A 19247-nucleotide genomic window follows, 5' to 3' on the forward strand; every position below is an offset into this window, starting at 1 on the left:
GTGTGAAATGCAATGTCTCTTAAATTCTGCTAATGTTGTTGAACGTTTAATGTGTCTAGGCATCGAATTGAAAACATTTATTCCTTTAAAAAATAATGAAATCAGTGAAGCACAAGTCAAGAAATGTGGTGCTCTCATTTCATCCGCGTTTCTAGTATTATATCTATGATAGTCACTTCCTCTTTCAATTCGATCACACAAATATCGAGGCAGCAAACCATTAACTAATTTAAAAATGAACACCATAGTCAAATATACAATTCTTTGCTTCACCGACAACCATTGTTAGGCGTCTAGCATCAAAGTTGAGGAAGTGAATCTATTACATCTCAAAATCAAACGCATTATTTTATTCTACAAGCGCTGTAATCTCGATTTTTGTGTTGCATTGGACAGAAATAAAATGGATGGGCAAAAGTCTAGATGAGGAGAGATGATTGATTTGTATAGCTGTATTTTACTGGCAATAGTTAAATCGTTTTTCAATCGACATAGAATTCCATACTTCTTGGCAATTTTCTTGATGACATTGTCAATGTGAGAGTTGAACTTAAGTTTTTCATCAATAATCACGCCAAGATATTTAATCTCCTGAACGCGATCAATAGTCTCATCATCAATTACAACAGAGACGTTCTCATTTAATCGATTCCGCGAAATTACCATAAATTTAGTTTTACTTGTATTCAATTTTAACTGCTTACACTTCAACCATCTACTTAGATACTGCAAATCTTCATTCAAGTGTGAGACGGCAACTTCTAAATCCTTAGCTGCAATGAATAACACAGTATCATCTGCAAAAAGGTTAATGTCGCAAAACCGTAAAACACGTCGCAAGTCATTAATATACATAATAAATAAAAGGGGCCCTAATACACTTCCCTGGGGCACTCCAAGGTTATTCCCCACGGGACTGGAAACAGAATCATTAAAAACAGTCCGTTGAGTTCTGTCAGACAAATAGCTTTCAAACCATTTATATGCAGTACTCGTAATTCCAAAGCGCTTGATTGTACTTAACAGTAAGGGCCTAGAAATTGTTTCAAAAGCGCGTTTCAGATCCAAAAAAACAGCAACAATCGTATCTTTACGCTCCAAGTTGTCTTTCCACTTTGCTAACACCAAATTCAATGCAGTTTCACAAGAATGACCTTCCCGATATCCCGATTGTTCTGGTATCAACAAAGAGTTGCTATTCAAATACTCCAACAGCTGGCCTTTAACAACAAGTTCTAAGATTTTCTCTAATGTGTGCAACATGTTGATGGGACGAAACTCTTCGGCTTTAATCGTTCCAGCAACTTTTTGAATAGGAATCACTAAGGATTCCTTCCAAATTTGTGGCACATGTCCATTCTGCAATGATTCATTTATAAGGTCCAGAAAAATGTGGCCAATGACATGAAAGCAATCTTGAATAACTCTAGCATTAACATTATCTACTCCAGCCGATTTTCCTAATGAAAAACAAATAACTCTAAGTTCATCTAATGTAATTGGGTGAAAAACTTCAAATCTGCAATTACTATTAACTGGCTGTTTTATTTCGTCAGGTTCATCGACCAATTCAATATATTGATTAATCAATGAAACACTGTCTACGAAATAATCATTAAACTTAGATGCAATTACTTGTTCTGACTGTTCTAATGTGCCATTAAAAGTTATGGACCGCGGTTTGCAATTGCTAGGTTTTAATAAAGATTTCAAAATTTTCCATAACTCTTTGCTGTTGTTTTGATGCTGATCAATCTTCCTTTGAACATATTCACAACGAGTTTTCTTTATCGATTGTGAATACTTATTACGCGCGATTGTGTACCTAGTCCAATGATTGTCATTATTAGATCTACAGAACTTTTTGTGCAATTTGTCCCTTTTCCGTTTAAGACGCAAAAGATCCAAATTGTACCAGCTGTTCGAGTTTTTCAAAGAAACAAACTTTTGCTCAACTAGTTGATTGGTACACGTTTTCAAAGCGTTATTAAGAACAGCTGTAGATTCATCTAAGTTACCGGCCGCGAATTAAAGAAGTTCGGATGTAGTCGATTCTTGATGTGCACTGGCAAACCTTTTCGTGGTCAACAGTTAGGATCAGCTGTGCGACTCAACGATGAGTTGAATGATGGGACAACGAGGGCCCATGGAGGTTCGAAAAGCTTGTCAGCGGCATATAACAGGGACGTATAACTAGCTAAAATGTGATGCAGTTGCATGCAGTGTCTTTCTTGTGGTGAACTCGCTGAATAACTATAACTCGTATCCTGGGCCTGGTTTTGATCAGATCAGCAACCCATTATGAACAAAAAAAACTTCACGGACAAAAACAGATGTCACGTTCGATCACACGCACAGCCTACTCATCCGTTTGGGTGGAAATGCTCTAAAACTTTGAATTTCAAAAGCACAAAATAGCAACCAGAGCTCGCCGTCATGCTCAATGTTTATTTTGTCTTGTTGTTTATTTTGACGTTTGTCATGTTATTAAGCGAAATGTGTTTCACATTAATATTAGTAATTTCAATTTAATTTAATTGTTTTAATAAAGGGTGGTCGTCTTCCCCCGTCCTTCCCTAAAAATATTTTTTTTAGATAAATGTCTTGATTCGGAATACTTAAATAATCCTAAAATCACGATCCAGAGTTTGAACCCATGACCTTCAGCCACTTGTTGAACAAAAAAGACCCGTCCATCTAAAATGTTCACCTAATTTCAATTCAATCAAATTACCAAATTCGTCTGTGCTATCTTTTCCCAATTTTTTTTTTTTCAAAATGAATCTTACTTCTCATAACATTTGTTTAAAATTTCAAAACGATAATTCCCATAATTCCCGACAATTAACCTTTTTCCACTGACAAACAGACATAACACATTGAATATTTCTCACTGTAAAATATTACCGCCATCTGTTGAGTTCATTGTGCCAATTACCAACTAAGAAACATTTGAATTAACAGTTTAATGCGTTTCCAATCAACAACTCAGGAGAATTGTGCCTGTTTGTTTGTGGTTTTTCTGCCCAAAAATCCAAGAGTCACCCTAGCCTGAACAACAGATCAGCAATCAGCAAGCACATATTCACAATCAAGCAACAGACGACCGCATCAGCATCGAGCAACAGGAGCACAGTCTGAAAATGCTAAGAAAAAAAAAGTATAAAAAACAACAAACCACATGCGACCCTTCGGTTTCGGGCAGGCATCCTGACACCTACCGCCGCTGCTCAGTTCGGTAACCTTCGGCTGTCTTCGGTTCTTATGCTCACAGCTAGGAGGGCACGACACACTGCACTGTAGTAGGCATGCGGGGTGGCGGCGGTCGTCGAACGAGCATATGATTTTATGCATCTTCCCCCTTCTTTTCGTTGCATCCTCCCTCTTCCGCCTAGCTTCGCGCGCTCGCACTTGGTTGGATTGGAACTGCACCAGCAGCAGCATAAAATCTTACTCTACTTTTTCCGTTTATTCTCGTCTGTGTCGTCTCCCGGTAAGGACGTGCTTTTCGGCGTTTTCTTCTCGTTCCGGTACGTGAGGTCGGTGGTTCGCGTGTTGTGGCAATTTTAATCGGAAAAGTGTGTGGTTTCTCGACATGCGTATGTAGTTAAGCGATTGATGTTTGTTCTTGGATAATCGGAGTGCAATTGCGACAAGTGCTCTTACATTCGCAGTGGGATCAAATTCAAGCATGTGGAGGGCTGCAGTGTTTGGAAAGCTGAGATATATGAATTGTGCTACAGTTGTACAATTGAATTGCTGACCGTTTGGACCGATCGCCGTGACCTTTGCGCTAATTGAGATCGAAGCATTAAATTGAACTTAATTGACCCAATCGAGCTGTGGTGAATTTGTGTTATAGTGTCTTAGTCAGGCTGGATAAAAGTGATAAGAGCAGAATGGCCGAGGAAAGCCTTCGCGTTCCGGATTTGAACATCGACTTCCACATCGTGCAGCTGTTCGAACGGTTGGAGAACCTTCGTCGGGAGCCAGGGGGTGCCAAGCTCTCCAGCTCCCTGCAGGGTCGTTCCACCAATATGCACAACGAGCTGCGTAGTCTGGAGTTTTGGAGGTGAGATGGAATTGCATGATAAATTATTAAAATTCAATCCTGGCCTCGGCGAGGCAGATGCGAGTAGGCGGAAATCGATTCCAAACATTCGTCGCCAGGAATGCAATGGAAGCAATAACTGTTTGTTCTAGATTAGATGCGAAGGTTTTAATATTTACCCAAGAGTCAGCGCAAATTTCTTCTTAATCTTCGTCGTCGTCGTTCTTGGCATCAGAAACGAGTTGAGCTGTGCTCACCGGCGTTGTTTAGTGGAACAAATTGAAATATATTACTTGGAAATCAAAATGTCAACATAGTGTAGAGCGCAAATAAACGGGGCGCGACAGCCGGAATGCGTGGTATTTTTGAATAGGACTGTTTCGCCGCATTGGATGGCAGGGTGAAAGACGAGCGCGATTCTTTCGAATCAAGCAATCAAGACGATAGTGTGTAATCCGACCTGACTCATGCCGGTCACCACGGGCCTGGGATCAAAGTGTATTGTACATACACACATGCGTCCCCGGTCAGATACGTTCGTAGATAGTGTCGTCAACATGTTATGAATTATGATTGGATTGTTACGCGAACAAGTCTTGAATGATCAGAAGATCGCTGTTGGGGATTCCAGCACCTCCCGTTTGCGAATTTCAAGACTTACCAAATAAAAACCTAGGAGTCCTAAATGAAAAAGTGTAGACTTTCCAATTATGGTTGAGAGTTCCAAGACCGATAATTAAGGAACGTAAATTGGGAATTAGATATAAGCTGGATTAGGGACTCCCGATTGAGGATTATAAAGTATCCCCAATTGTCATTGCCAAGATATCTCGATTGAAGATTTCAAAGTTTATATTAAATGCATGGCATTTCTAATGGAAAATCTGTCAATGTGGCGTTCAGACTATAGCCCATAATATTTAACCTTTTGTCTGTACCTCAATAATATAGCTAAGTTCATTGCAGAAATCGTTCAAATCATGTATTGAATCAAATTCGAAATATGTCTCAACTCAAATACAAACCAGTTATCCAATAATACTACAACTACAACTACAATTAATTTATAAATCTTTTTAAGCAGCCTTAACTGTAAGCCTGCAAGCCCTCCGAAGTTAGCTTAACTTAGCTTAGCACATATCAATGGGGTTGGGAGTGACCTTCCATTCTCATTGTACGTGTTTCAGTGACTCCAAATTTTAAACAACAATAACGGCACTGGTCACGTGCTTGCAATCAGCAATATTGAAGTGATCTTAGATGTTTTGGGGGCCGTTTTTAATTCTGTGCTTCATCAAAGGTCACAGGAGGGATAGTTTGTTAGTAGGTTGGGTTCGTTGAATCAGGATTCACCTTAATAAGTGATGCAATCGTAGTTTTGATAAAATGTATTTATTTTCGAAATTGATGCGAATAAGACTTGAGATCTTTGGAATGGCTGGAAGGCAAATGGAACGTCCCTATCAATTCAGTAATGTTATGGGGCCTGAGATAAAACCCACGGTTTTCTGCTCAGTAATCAAAAACGGTTGGACTAGACAACCAAGCTCCTTTGATCCATAAAACGTTCAACAATGAACAAATGAAGCTAACGAAATTAATCCATAGAAAATCAAGCTTGCACACTAACAAATATAGGTATGCACGTATATTAAAAGTTTTTTTTTTCCGTGATAAATAAACATGTATACAAACAAATAAAGTGTATAGAATGCAATTTTTTTTTTATTTTTAGTACTGCACTATGTTTGTTTAGATTCGCTATGAAACTTTGGCAGATAAAATGAGGGGTTCGTGGATTTTCATATGTTTAGAGGGGTGCATCGATTAGCTTGGGACCGAAGAGAGTACCAGAGCTGAGCCAAAAAGTTGAGCACGTTTCTTCAGGACCTTCTGGTCTTAGAGTTACCTCTATGTGGGTACTGCGGACTCACTCAATATGCTTGCTAACTGGGAGCCAATGTGAACTGTCAAACGGGAACCAAACATTCCGAAGCCTTACAAGCAGTTAGTATTCTTAACTATCGTCAAGTATCTACGTTGCATAGACATGAACAGCACATTTTCACAACACATTATTTATTGATTGCAAGCTCAACGGCAGAACTAAAAAGGCGAAATAAGGTTAAATATCAGCACAGATTTGATGACTCAATTAGTTTGAAATTCCAGCAAAACATACTCTGGTGAAAAAATAATGTAAACAAACTTTATGAGAATCATGGGGGCTCGGAAACTCCTGCTTCAGAGTTTTTGGCGGGATTCAACTGAAGAAGAGCCAATCAATTTGGTGCTAGTGAAAATTGTCAAACAGTTAACAATTGGTTTGCAAAATAAAATCGAATAACTTTACAGTACCCAGCTTGGGACCAATAGGCTAGTCAAGTAATGAGCCATTTAAAAATCTTCAGTTTCCACCGGCTGTTTACTCTACACTCAAAAAATTCCACACGTCATCATCATGTGTCTCACTCTTAATTTTGCACTTATTGTGAAACACATCCATTTCATGTGCGATTCTTATGCTTTGAACCATGCCTCAACACTATTGGTACGAATTGTGACACACTTGGAGTCTACGTGCCTCACATGGTGATGTTAATAGCTTTGCAAATCATAGTTCAATGTTCAACAATATTCTGCATTATCGAATTCTACATTACCGACTGCAAAATTTAATCGACAAACATATAAACAAAGGTGCCTTTTTTAATGGATCTGATTTGGGAATTGATCCTGGACTGTTGGGGTGTACTGCTGCCGTTGTTTTTGTTTGAACTCACTAGGCCACGGTTGTTCTCATATACTTATAAGGCTGATTGATAAGAATGAAGTCACAACCAGTGCTGCAAATTTTCATATCATTCGATTGAAGATGAACCACTACAACCATTCAATCAATTCTGTGTAAACGAATTCTCACATGACCATAATTTGAAGAGCCCCTTTCTCATTCGAAGCTCATTGTCACTGTCAATTGAGTCACTCAGTATCATTTGATATACGACAGTGGAGTATGGAAGAAATCCAGCAAAATGGTCCCGAACAGACAAGTCGACCCGATGTCGGATCAATGTAAGGCTAATTTAAGGTCGATGTCGACCCAATGTCGTGTTAATGTCGGGTCAATTTTGGGTTTATGTCGGGTCAATGTCGGGTCAACATCGGGTTGGGGTTTGATAGAAGTCAGCTTGGTGTCGGGTTGGCTTAGCTTTTTCGCCGGAATGTCGACCAGAGCTCCGTTTGTGTGTAGGTTACACTCAATCGAATGATATATAGCGTTTCTCAAATGAGAATGATCCATGCCTTCGTCAAATGACTAAGCAACTGATATCACCCATTTGGAGGAGGTCCTCTTTGATAGCGAATAGCTACTTTTCTCATTTTCATCAAAAATGTTCAAATGATTTTGAGAATTTACAGCACTGGTCACAACTCTTGTTTTCGATGTATACCTTTCTGAGCATGCAATTCACATCACATTGAAAGGCAAAACACTTTAAATCCATCTGTTTTGAACAGTAGTGTGATTCAATGTGCAATAAACTTGAATAGATAGTGAAAGTTTTCAATATTTCAAAGATTGAAACATTATAAACCAAGGTGAAATACACTTAAGATAAATGTGATTGACTTGAATCCCTTTCTACAGCGATCTGAGCGGTGGATTTGCAATATTGATGGAAACAATTAATAGTTCGAATATTCAATTGAAGAGTGTACTATCATTAAACTACGAAAATACGGCTGGTGCTGATCGCGGGAGAAAGCGAATCAAGTTAATCGATTTATTTGTATCTACAAATGGACATAGGACTTATCTAAAACTAATCGAATCTTCACACTTTATATGTCTGATCTGGACAATAAGGCTGCCCACGAGACAGTTCAAGAGCCACATCAAGACCAACAATTGAAATGGCCTTAACTCCATTTTGTAAACAAATCTTGTAAGGCCATTTTCTCGCGAACCGAAGTTCGCAAAGGCAAACCAACATAATGATCAGGTAGGGAAAATTCTCCTCTACCCGATTGTGGTTTAGATTTGCGAATGAAGGTTTCGGTTCGCGAGAAAATGGCCGTACAAAGTTTGTTTACAAAATGGAGTTAAGGCCATTTCAATTGTTGGTCTTGACATGTGAAAAGGGCATACAAGCTTTTTGCAAACAAACCTTTGTATGTTCTTTTCTTGCCAATCAAGGCTCGCCTACGCAAACCAACCTCATCATCGGGAAGGGGAAAGTTTCTTCTACCCGGTGATGTTGATGGTTTACGTTGATGTCATATATATACATGTTGTTCTTGAGTTGCGATCAGCTGACTTTTTTATTTACCATGAATTTTTGACAGATCACAGTAGAACTGGCAGTATATTCTCATATGAATTTCTGCTTTGTTTATGTTTACATTCAGCACCATTAACACCAGATCACCCACACACTCAAGATTTCCAGCAGTCAGTTCCACTGAAAAACGTCTCTTGGATCACCTTATGTCCCAAGATTTGCACAGCCAACCGGCAAATTTTCCAAAGATCTCAGCAAAAGTGAGGTTTGCCTACCGAGTCTCGGAAAATGTTTCGAAGAATCCTAACAAGCAAATGTTATTTTTGCTAGGACTGCCCAACCTTTCAAAATTTGATTTTTTAAATGGCTGTATCTATTTTCGATGAACATGTTTCAAGCTGCATTTTGTTTCTTTCTCATTCATGCTGGGTTGGAATTAAGAATGATGAATAAAATTGGACTGGAATGATGCCATTGCTGAGATCCAGAGACCACGGGTGGCCCGCGGGCCGCACGTTGGGCAGCGCTATCCTAAACACTCGGCTGTGCAAATCTCGACAAAAAAAAACTGCCGAGATGAGCAAAAAAAAAGGCTAAGTGTGTTCGACATCAACTCCAGCTCACTAGGCAAAAATAGATTTACTTTCGCTCGCCAGATCATAAATTAAATTTTATAAATTCATATTAATTTACTCCCACATCTCGTCCGTCCTTCCTAGACTCATGCTGCCGTTCATCTGTTCTTATTTTCCAGATCGATAACCTCCGAGTGTTTGGCATCCTTCTTCTACGTATTCATCGTGTGCGGAGCCGCGGCCGGTGCCGGCGTCGGAGCCAGCGTATCTTCGGTGCTGCTTGCGACCGCTCTTTCGTCCGGATTTGCCGTGACGGCGCTGACCCAGTGCTTCCTGCACGTTTCAGGTAAGATGCGAATGATGGATAGGGGTTTTGGAAAATCCTTCCAAATGCTCCGCCGCTCTAGGGTTGTATTTGCTTATGGATAATTGGTCTTATGGGGGGGGGGGGGGGGGGTTTTCGGGTGGGGAATTCCGGCGTGTAAGCCTATTAGGTTTTATTGCACTACCTTCGTTCGTTCAGTGCCGGCTCGGAAAATTGGCTTCGTTTTTGCCTTTGCAAGGATTTACCATGGGCAGTAAATATTTGTTTGTGCACGCCGCCGGTTCCAATGATCCGTCCTAAGGGAAGAAAGTTTATGGAATTTACTGAATTATTTATCGCCGGAGGAATGCAATCGCATTCGGAGGCCAATCCGGTGGTGGAGAATAATTAGGCCTTGGCAAATATTAAGCATTTCGGATGGGTTTGGTCTTTTACGACCATCATCGCTCGACGGTGTCTCGTATGCGTGAAAAGTAATGTCTGTTTAATTGCTGGATCCACAGCGACAACGGAAACGACCGGTTATCTTCTGCTGGCGGGGGAAGGGGGGCTCAAAAACGGGTGACCACTGGACAGCTGCAAAATTAATGGATTGCATTAATTTTCGACGTGCCATTTCGATGGGTCATTAAGTTACACAAGAAGGAATAGCTTATGCTACTTTCATCAAAATTGTAGTGAATTTTTGGGCGGCAGTGGATTGCTACTGCATGTTTTTGTTTTGACAGCCAGGGTTGCATTCGGAGGGTGGAGGTTGGTTAAATGGATGGTATAGTAGAATTCAAAATATAGTTAAAAAAGAAACTTTGTTAAGGCAAAGTACAACAATAGAAAATTTGTACTGGAATAAAAAAAAACTAAATGCTTGAGATTTGCACCTTTTGGTGATTTTGCAAGTACATGTACACCCAACCAGGAAATTTAAGATTCATTTACAGATTTGCATGAAAAATATGCAGAATTTGCTATGTTTCATGACATGAACAGATTCTGTAGTGTGATCGCCGGAATATTTTTAAAATAATTTTGTAAATTTTATGATAACTTATTTCTTGAAAAAAACAGTTTAACACTTTATTTGTTTCAAATTATAGATGCTGCAGCTACTACAGTAACTTACCATTTGAATAAAGATTGTTTTCCCACATGCATTGCGTCTGGAAAATCATCTTGTGAAGGTATACACAACAACAAAGATATGTCATTACATTTGTTGTATGATACATATACAGAGGATGTAATAAATCCAACCTTACATTGCACAGTGATGCAGGATGGGAATTTATCAAAACAAAAGTCCTAGTACATTTATCTTAAGTTTTAGAGATGTTATGTGTTCTGCAAATTTCTACCTACATTATGCATTAAGAAAAAGTTGCACGTAGTGCATTAACGGGTCTATTTGACCCAGATTTTACCTTGTTCTCAAACAATTATTTCGAGACCGATTTTTGCAAAATTGGGCTTTTCGAAAGCAACAGGTTTACAGTGTATATGTGGATCATGTATGACCTGTTGTCATGTCAATCATATTTGTTTTGCAAGATCATCCCAGACTCGGACAATGTTTGCTGCATCGAAATATGTCCAAACAGGTTCATATTTAGTGTCTATGTAGATCATGTATGACCTATTGTCATGAACAGTCATCCCAGCCCAAGTAGCAATTAGGGTTCTGCAGACTATGTTTCAGACTTGTAGAATGCTTTAAAACCGTGATAAAACTTGCAATGTTACTTGGGCAGTATTATGGGCCAGCTAGTCACTATTTTGGGTCAGTCGGTTCTGCGTGTTAATCTAATGGAAGTGGCCCATAAATGTGGGTGATCCATAATACTGGAGTAACTGTATATTAGCTGTTCTGGGTTCTCCAAATCGTTCTGGAGTCCGGATAATTTGTTCTACAAGATCAAGTAAGGCTCAGACAATATCTGCTGCATCCAAATATGTCCATAAACATTCATAGTGTCTATGTGGATTCCACTTGACCTACTGTCATGAATATCAGATGTTTTATGTTCTCCAAATCATGGAGTGTACGAATCATTTGTTAAGCAAGATAAATAAATAAATTATATTCATGATATTCAGTGCCTATGTGGACCACGCCTGACTTATTGCCATGTATATGAGATGTTATACAAGGCAAACCAAGGCTCGGACAATGTCTGCTGCACTGAATTATATCAAAATGAATTCAAACTGTCTTTGTGGATCATACATGACCCATTGTCATGTATATATTTCGTTCTATGTCCTTCAAATCTTCCTGGAGTCCTGATAAATTGTTCTGCAAGATCAACCAAGACTCGAACAATATCGGTTGCATCGAAATATATCCAAATATATTCAAAGTGTGTATGCAGATCACGCATGACATATTTGCATGTACATATATGAGATCTTCTAGGTTCTCCAAATCGACTTGGAGTTCAGAGTATTTGCTCTGCTAGATCAACCAAGACTAGTACAATGCCTGATGTATCGAAATATATCCAAACAAAATCATTGTTTGTTTGTGGATCATGCCAGACTTACTGTCATGTATACCTGATGTTCTATGTTCTCCAAATCGTCCTGGAGTCCAAATAATGTGTGTAACAAAACAAATTTAAACTCGGATAATGTCTGCTGCATTGAAATATATCAAATTGGATTCAAAGTGTCTAACTATGTGGATCATGCAATACCTATTTGCCTGTACTTTGGATGTTCTTTGTTATCCAAGTCGTTCTGTAGTCCGAATAATTTGTTATGCAAGATCAACCCAGACTCGGACAATGGCTGCTAAACCGAAATATGTCCAAACAGGTTTATGTGCCTATGTGGATTCTCCAAATCGTCCTGGAGTCCAGATATTTCCGTCGATTATGTTGCTGAGTAACAACGCTACCGATGCGATGCCAGAAAAGCAGCTCACACACCTGGACCCAACCTATCGACCGGGTACCAGAGGTTGCATGCCTCAGAAAATCCCAGCGGTGCCGACTGGGATTGAACCCAGACCTTTGGGGGTGAGAAGGAGTGATTGCTTACAACTACACCACCGGTACCGCTAAGTTTATTCCGGTTGCAAAATGTTTGTTTCAGAAAGTAAGGAAAGACACCAAAATTCTGTAGTTTGTCCCTAACGCAATAGGAAGTACAAAAAGCACCTTTTGGAGCTTTTTAAAATGAGGGTGGTCCTTAAGTTATTGTTATATAAAAACAAACTTGTTTGTATTGAAAAATAAAAACGCATCTTCTTCAGCAAAGCTTTTGTTGAGATGATTTTAAGCTACTTTTCTCAAGAGACATTTCTTCTATCTCTTTCCATTCTCTGACATTTTTTTATATCTACTTCAGTAGGTCTTAAAAAATCCAGTTTTTTGCTCTATCTTTATTATTTTTATTATTTCGTAAAAGTCATCTTGACATGATTTTAAGGGCATGTTGAAGCACACATTTTTGTAGAGAAAAGCAAATTCATATTGCTCATAACTTACGAGATACCACCTGTTAACTGAAGTACAAGAATTAAATTTTCTTTAAATGCATAAGTCCTAGTGATTTTCTCTTAAGTGTGATAGGATTTGTGTCTTTTATAAACTATTTAAACTAAAAAATGTCCATTTTTATGATAACAGATATAAAAATGTGTTATCAGCAAAGTGCATTGAAATTAGACCTGTGCGCCGATCAAATTATTTTCGGCGGCGGCGTGATATGTTATTTTCTGCCGGCGGCGGCGGCGTGGCGGCGTCACGCCGTTTGCTTTCGGCGGCGGCGGCGTGGCGGCGTGGGTCAGCGTGAGATTATTCCAACTGATTTAGAAAAAAAATTGCTTTCCAAACCAATCGCACATGGAATAAAAATGCTACCCATATTTGATTTCAGATTACTGAAAATCACTAAAACGTAGGTCACTCATAGTTTGAGTAAATTTTTCGACACTTTCCTGGGGAAAACTTCTCGGATATGGGAAAAATTAAGAAAATTGTACACAGGTTAGAACTGTACTAGAAGACCGATTAAAACCACAATCAGTTTTCCTCATATGTAGTTTCATATGAAGTTTTCCACGGAAAAGCGTCAGAAAATTTACTCAATCTATGAGTGTCCTACGATTTCGCGAAACGACACGTTCGGATTGGGAAACTGGTGGTCCTAACGTTCGTCAAGGCTCAATCATATTTTTCACAGATGGAATACGAACAGATGCAGGAATCTTTGACCCCGGGACAAATATTTCAGTTGCGATGGGACATTTTCCAAAGGTGTTTCAAGCGAACCATACTGTGGAATATCATACTGTACGGTAAAAATGGAGCTCAAATGCTGGGGAGAGCAAAGGGTGATGGCCAATTGCACATGCACAAACTGCAACCAGTCGAAAAGATTTATAACTCCTAATATAACATACACCAAAAAGCTTTTAGAGCTCAATAAAAGAGCTCTTAGTATATACACTAGCTTAGTAACTGGGCACTGTCCTAATAGATATAGCATTAAGAACATTGGTCGGGTTCAGAGTAATATCTGTCGTTTCTGTAATTTGGAACATGAAACCTCGGAACATCTGTTCTGCAGTTGTGGTGCTTTACACAAGCGTAAATCCAAATTTCTTGGATGTATTGGCTTACAAACCTAGCGATATTTAGTCTGCAAATCATGGAAATGTAGTTGGTTTTATAAACCATATTATACCGGACTGAGAAAAGATGTGTCCAGGCAATTAGCTGTCTACTCGTTAAATAGTGGTCGATTTGCATGATACAAACAGCAAATACGGGTACCACAAAAGTTCAAATAATGCACGGAGTGGTTTTTACTTCACTCCCCAACAAAAAAATAAATAAATAACTGAACTTAAATATGAATAACTCTTACTCAATTTTGAGTCGTTATCATTGGCCGTACATGCGGAATTTGTTTAGGAAAGTATGTCAAGTGCTGGTTGGTGAAGTCGTATTGCAAAGTGTTACAACCCTTCTATTAAGTATAAGAAAAGTACGTTATGTAGGGGTGGATAGTATTTAAAAGCAATCGGTTTCATTACGTGACATTTTAATGGGCCCTAGGAATTCTTTCATTTGTTGAGCATTACACGTTTTTAATATGTTAATAGCGATAACTGATATGCTTGTACTACTCTGATACATATTTGAATGTTCACGCATTGTAGTCATACAACTTTTGGTTTATGTATTTGAAGCACAGCTTGGACTTGTAAGAGATTAAAAAAAAAAGCTCAAATATCAACGTGTTGTTAGTAATCTAGGGTTTTGCAGAATGTCTAAGCACAATTTAAAAAAAAAAAACGATGACTTAACTTTGTTTACAGCAAAAACGATTTTTATTTCGTTTTCATGTTCTTTATAGTATTCTCTTACAGTTAAACGTAGCTTCAGTCCAACGATTTTGGATAAGTCCCAAGCATCGTCTATTGGTTCTCTGTGTAATTACAGCTGATCTGGCAATAACAGAGTAGCAACCATGGGCGGTCAATCAAGCTCAAGCTTCAGTCCAACAATTTTGGATACTTTTTCCCAGTTTTCACAAACTCTGTAACGGAATCCGCTGCCTTAACATGTGTCCGCAAATATGTTTTGGTCAGGACCCAAAAAGTTTTGATTGGCCTGACCTGGGGAAAGTTTGGTGGATTCATCTCCTTGGGTACGAATTGGACTTTTTTGGCTTTATACCAGGCTATCGTGTCCTTGGAGTAATGCACCGACGCCAAATCCTGCCAAAACAGTACTGAGGCGTCATGTTTGCGGATCGTGGGTAACACACGCTTGATTGAACACTCACGCACTTAAACATCGGTTGTCATTGTCTCCGTTGTCACAAACGGTTTGGAAAGCATACTACACTTACAAATGGCTTGCCCATAGCATTTGTTCCGTTTTTTTTTTCGGAAAAAATCGACTTATCCGCGTCGTCAACACTACGGCCATCACGAACGGCGTAGTACTGATCACTAGGAAGAGTTTTGTAATCAAATTTAACGTATGATTCAACGTTCATAATCTCGAACACCGATTTTCCGCACAGCAACTGGTCGTATAAACCTTTTTGACGTTCAAAAGTCTTTCTCTATCTAGCATACATGGATGAATGAACGGTTTGTTTTACCACTAATCTGTTTCCCTCTTGCTCGTACTCGTTCGATTTAAATGGTGTAGTAGTGTGCGCCGATTAAACGTCAAAAAGCTCTATAACTTCCGAGCCGGGTGGCCGGACCTACCGATTTATCGTTAGTCTTATCGATTTTCGATATGACTACCGATTCACAGACAAAAGGTTAAAAACTACCGATTTTTCACTTTTCCTACCGAGAATCACAGATTTTTAGTAATCTTGAAAAATATTCATATTGATTTCGACACTTTTAAAGCAAAAGAGCTGATTGACAGTTACACCCGGAGGGAACCCCCCCCCCTCGGCTAACAAAGGTTTCAAGTATCGGGAAAGCCTTCTTCAGACGGCCTACCGATAACTACCGATAAAAGTTTTGAGAAGCTACCGATAATGAAATAAACAATCTGGCCACCCTGCTTCCGAGCGTTCGGTTTGACGGATGCGGCTTGTTTTTACCTTCGCTTTGGCTTCTTCTGCTTCTTAAACGTCTTTATACCCATTCTTGCCTTGGCCCGCTGGACGTTACTTTTCAAGAATCTCACTTTTCTAGCCACGTCTTGAACCGAAGGCCTTTTCTTGCGAGTGAAAGCTTGCACGATTTTCCGGTTCAGATTTTGGTCAGCAGGGTTCGGTTTACCTCCAGGTTTTTGCTTGTTCTGGAAAGTTGCTTCATCACCATACTCCGATGCTTACACCTTCCAATTTCACTAATTTACTCAAAGAAATGTTGGAGATTGGGCTGAAAGTCTCCTTAATAATGATATTTAAAAGAAAATGGGTATAGTTCACTATTTGTGCACGATCTGTTTTTCCAGAGAAATGCTTCGCATTGTCACGGAAATGTAAAGAACTGCAACTTACGATACACGAAACTGTTGGTCGAAATGTAAACAATGATTCAGCGTGATAATCAGCTGTTTAAACGGCATCTGAAACAAACAGGGGTGTTCGAAAGTCGTGCTTAGACATTCTGGGACACCCTATATTCACTTATTCTTTATGTAAATCCGACCAGAATGATTTATTATTGTGTGCTAGATCGAGAAAGTGCGAACAAACGTTAAAAAACTAAATGATAATCGCTGCACTACACGCTAATTTCAACGCGTTCAAGATGCATTTTACCTAAAAGGTGCTACGAATTTTTCATCGGCGTGACATGAATTTATTCGGCGGCGTGGAAGATTTGACTTCCGCGGCGCGCCGGCTTATTTTCATCGGCGGCGGCGGCGTACGAAAATCGACGGCGGCGGCGGCGTGGCGCGGCGGCGCACAGGTCTAATTGAAATCATCACAACTACAATTTTGCTCTAGAGATGCGTCTTTACTTTCAAAAATTAAAAAGTTAGTTTATCTATACAGCCATTCCATAGCAAAACGATATAGTCGTTCTCAGAATTTCGTAAAAATTGGTAGTTTGTTCCTCATCGCAAAATATTAAAACCTTTTTTTTATTTGTCATAAGGGTGACTATTTGCATGTAAGGGTAGCCCAAAAAACCGATTTTTTCGAATATGACTTTTTTTTTTTAATTCAAAAGATTTGAACCAAAAGATCAACATATCAGATGAAAGGTAATTAAAAATACTTGTTTTTTCATGCTTTTCATGTTTTTTTTATTTGTAGACATAGGGCATAATATGTTTTAATATTCTTCCTTGCAAAAAAAGGATTTTTGGCACAACCTAAAAAAAATCTGCTATGTGTTTTTTTAGCTATATTTTTCTTGACGTTATCAAGTTTTAGGTTTGCACTCAATACTCCTAAGCGACTTCCCAAGTAACAAGTCAAGCTGAACATTAAGAACAGAAGCTGATTATTGGTTGATTTAAGGTGTACAAAGCTGATTATCACCAGGCTGAATATATAGGGGCCTCATAGCATAGTCAGTAAAGGCACGGTATTACCAAGCCGGAGGCGGCGGGTTTGATTCCCGGTGCCGTCGATGGAATCTTTCGGGTTGGAAATTTTCTCGAATCCCCTGGGCATAGAGTATCATTGTGCTTGCCACACAATATACAAATCATGCATTGGTATTGGCAACGAAAGCTCTCAATTAATAGCTGAGGAAGTGCATTTAGAACACTACGTTGAGAACACGCATTAAGCTCATATGCACTTAGAAATAAGCTTGAAATGCGAATAAGAAGAAAAAGAAGAAGAAGAATATATAGTTGGTTAGTAGTGCATAAAGCGGATTGTATCCCCATAATTCAACCTCAGTAAATAAGCTGATCTAAAGGGGGAACAAGACTTATTTAAGCTTAACACTACTCGATAAATCAGCAATGCGAATAATATGAATCTACTGCACAATAGTGTTAAGTGTCGTCTGTGACACTTGTTGCATTTCCGACATTTAAGTTCTTCTAAATTCACTGCATACCTTTCTAATCCCAAGCAGCGCCAGCAGTGGAGACAAGGAAGAGGAGTTTTTTTTAGGAAAAGTTGCAGGTAGAAGTGGACTGCGATGACGTCGGAAGTATTGAAATTCGTATTCCTGTGTTTTGTCTGTTCACCACTTCATATTGCACTTTGTTTTCAGACCGCATTTCAACAATATAACTTAATTATGGCATTAAAATAGCATCATACTCTTCCGGTTGCTATTAATCAACTTAAATTTGACGTGTTTCAAGTTAATGATCATACCTTTTGCCACACATATGCTTAAGTGGTCCAGTAGGTATAGTTTACGCCTGTGAATCAGTGACTGCCGGTTCGGATCCCGAAATGCAAAGGTAATTTTTAGACTTATATTAACAATATAGTCAGCAAGCAGTCTCATAAAAATATAAGATATGAAGTAGCGGTCTTCCATTTTTTTTTTATTTTTTTTTTTTCAATAAACTAGAAAGCTGAATAAAGGTTGGAAAAGACTGTTATGTAATGCCTTAAAAAGCATAATATTTATTACTGTTAAGCTTAACGCTGATTAAAATCACCAGATTTAGATGTTTAAAAGCTGGACAAAGGTTAACGTGGTCTAGGTACAACAATTATTCAAACAAAGGCTGAATTAAAATCGTTTAAACAACACTTCTAGATAGAGCTGGAATTAGGGCGTAACAGCTTTTGTAAATGATGACTTCTCTCGATGATTTCTCGGAAGTCATGGCTCTCCCTGGCAAATCGATATTACCATCAAGTAGAGGAAGACTTCTCTTACCCGATGGATATGTTGGTTTGTGTAGGCGTGACTTGAATTCCGAGTAATCAACAAGAGAAGTCATTGTTTACAAAGGCTGTTACGTCCTAATTCCAGCTCTATCAAGACTTGTTAAGCATCAAATCGTTACCTGAGTTATCTAGGGGATAAGTACTTAAGGGGGTTAGATTTTGATAAGTCTTTAGTGGGAATGACACTGACAAAGTCTGTACATTGTAGTTGAAATACGTATCAAAGAACCCAAAATTGCTGTTTTATATTTACCTTTCTGTCTACAAACTATCAAAACCATAAAAAAACAAACACAATAATGGTTTTTCAATACAACACCCCTTTTTTCAATATCATTATATTTTTACTAAAAAATGTTTTTAATTACCTTTTATTTGATATTCTGATCTAAGAAATAGTTTTAGGGGTTCAAAATAACAAAGCATTTTTGAAAAAAAAACGATTTTTTGTTTACCACCCTAACATGGAAATGGTCACCCTAATATAAAAAAATAAGGTTCTAGTATTTTGTGACAAAGAACAGAACTACAAATTTTTACGAAATTCTGAGAACCACTATATCGTTTTGCTATGGAACGGCTGTATATTAATAATTTGAAAACCACACATATTTTAAAAACATCCGTAAGAAGGAGCTTTTTAGCTGACAAAGTTCACAGAAGTCACTTTACCTATAAAACTAGCACTAGGTCTTTTGTATTGCTAA

At 38.6% G+C, this 19247-nt stretch overlaps 1 protein-coding gene across 1 annotated transcript in view; it reads left to right on the forward strand.

Moving 5' to 3' along the window:
• Positions 1 to 3488: 3488 nt before the first annotated feature.
• The window catches only part of bib (big brain), an 80878-nt gene continuing 65119 nt past the window's right edge, over positions 3489 to 19247 (forward strand). Inside the window, exons 1-2 of the mRNA XM_065225218.1 lie at positions 3489 to 4072; positions 9092 to 9258. Coding sequence (XP_065081290.1) covers positions 3900 to 4072; positions 9092 to 9258 — 340 coding nt within the window. The 5' untranslated portion in view covers positions 3489 to 3899. The remainder of the gene's footprint in view (positions 4073 to 9091; positions 9259 to 19247) is intronic.

The sequence above is a fragment of the Ochlerotatus camptorhynchus genome, unplaced genomic scaffold, assembly GCF_037179485.1.
Source record: "Ochlerotatus camptorhynchus isolate MF236.1 unplaced genomic scaffold, CSIRO-AGI_Acam_v1.1 ptg000222l, whole genome shotgun sequence".
In the NCBI taxonomy this organism is placed as follows: domain Eukaryota; kingdom Metazoa; phylum Arthropoda; class Insecta; order Diptera; family Culicidae; genus Ochlerotatus; species Ochlerotatus camptorhynchus.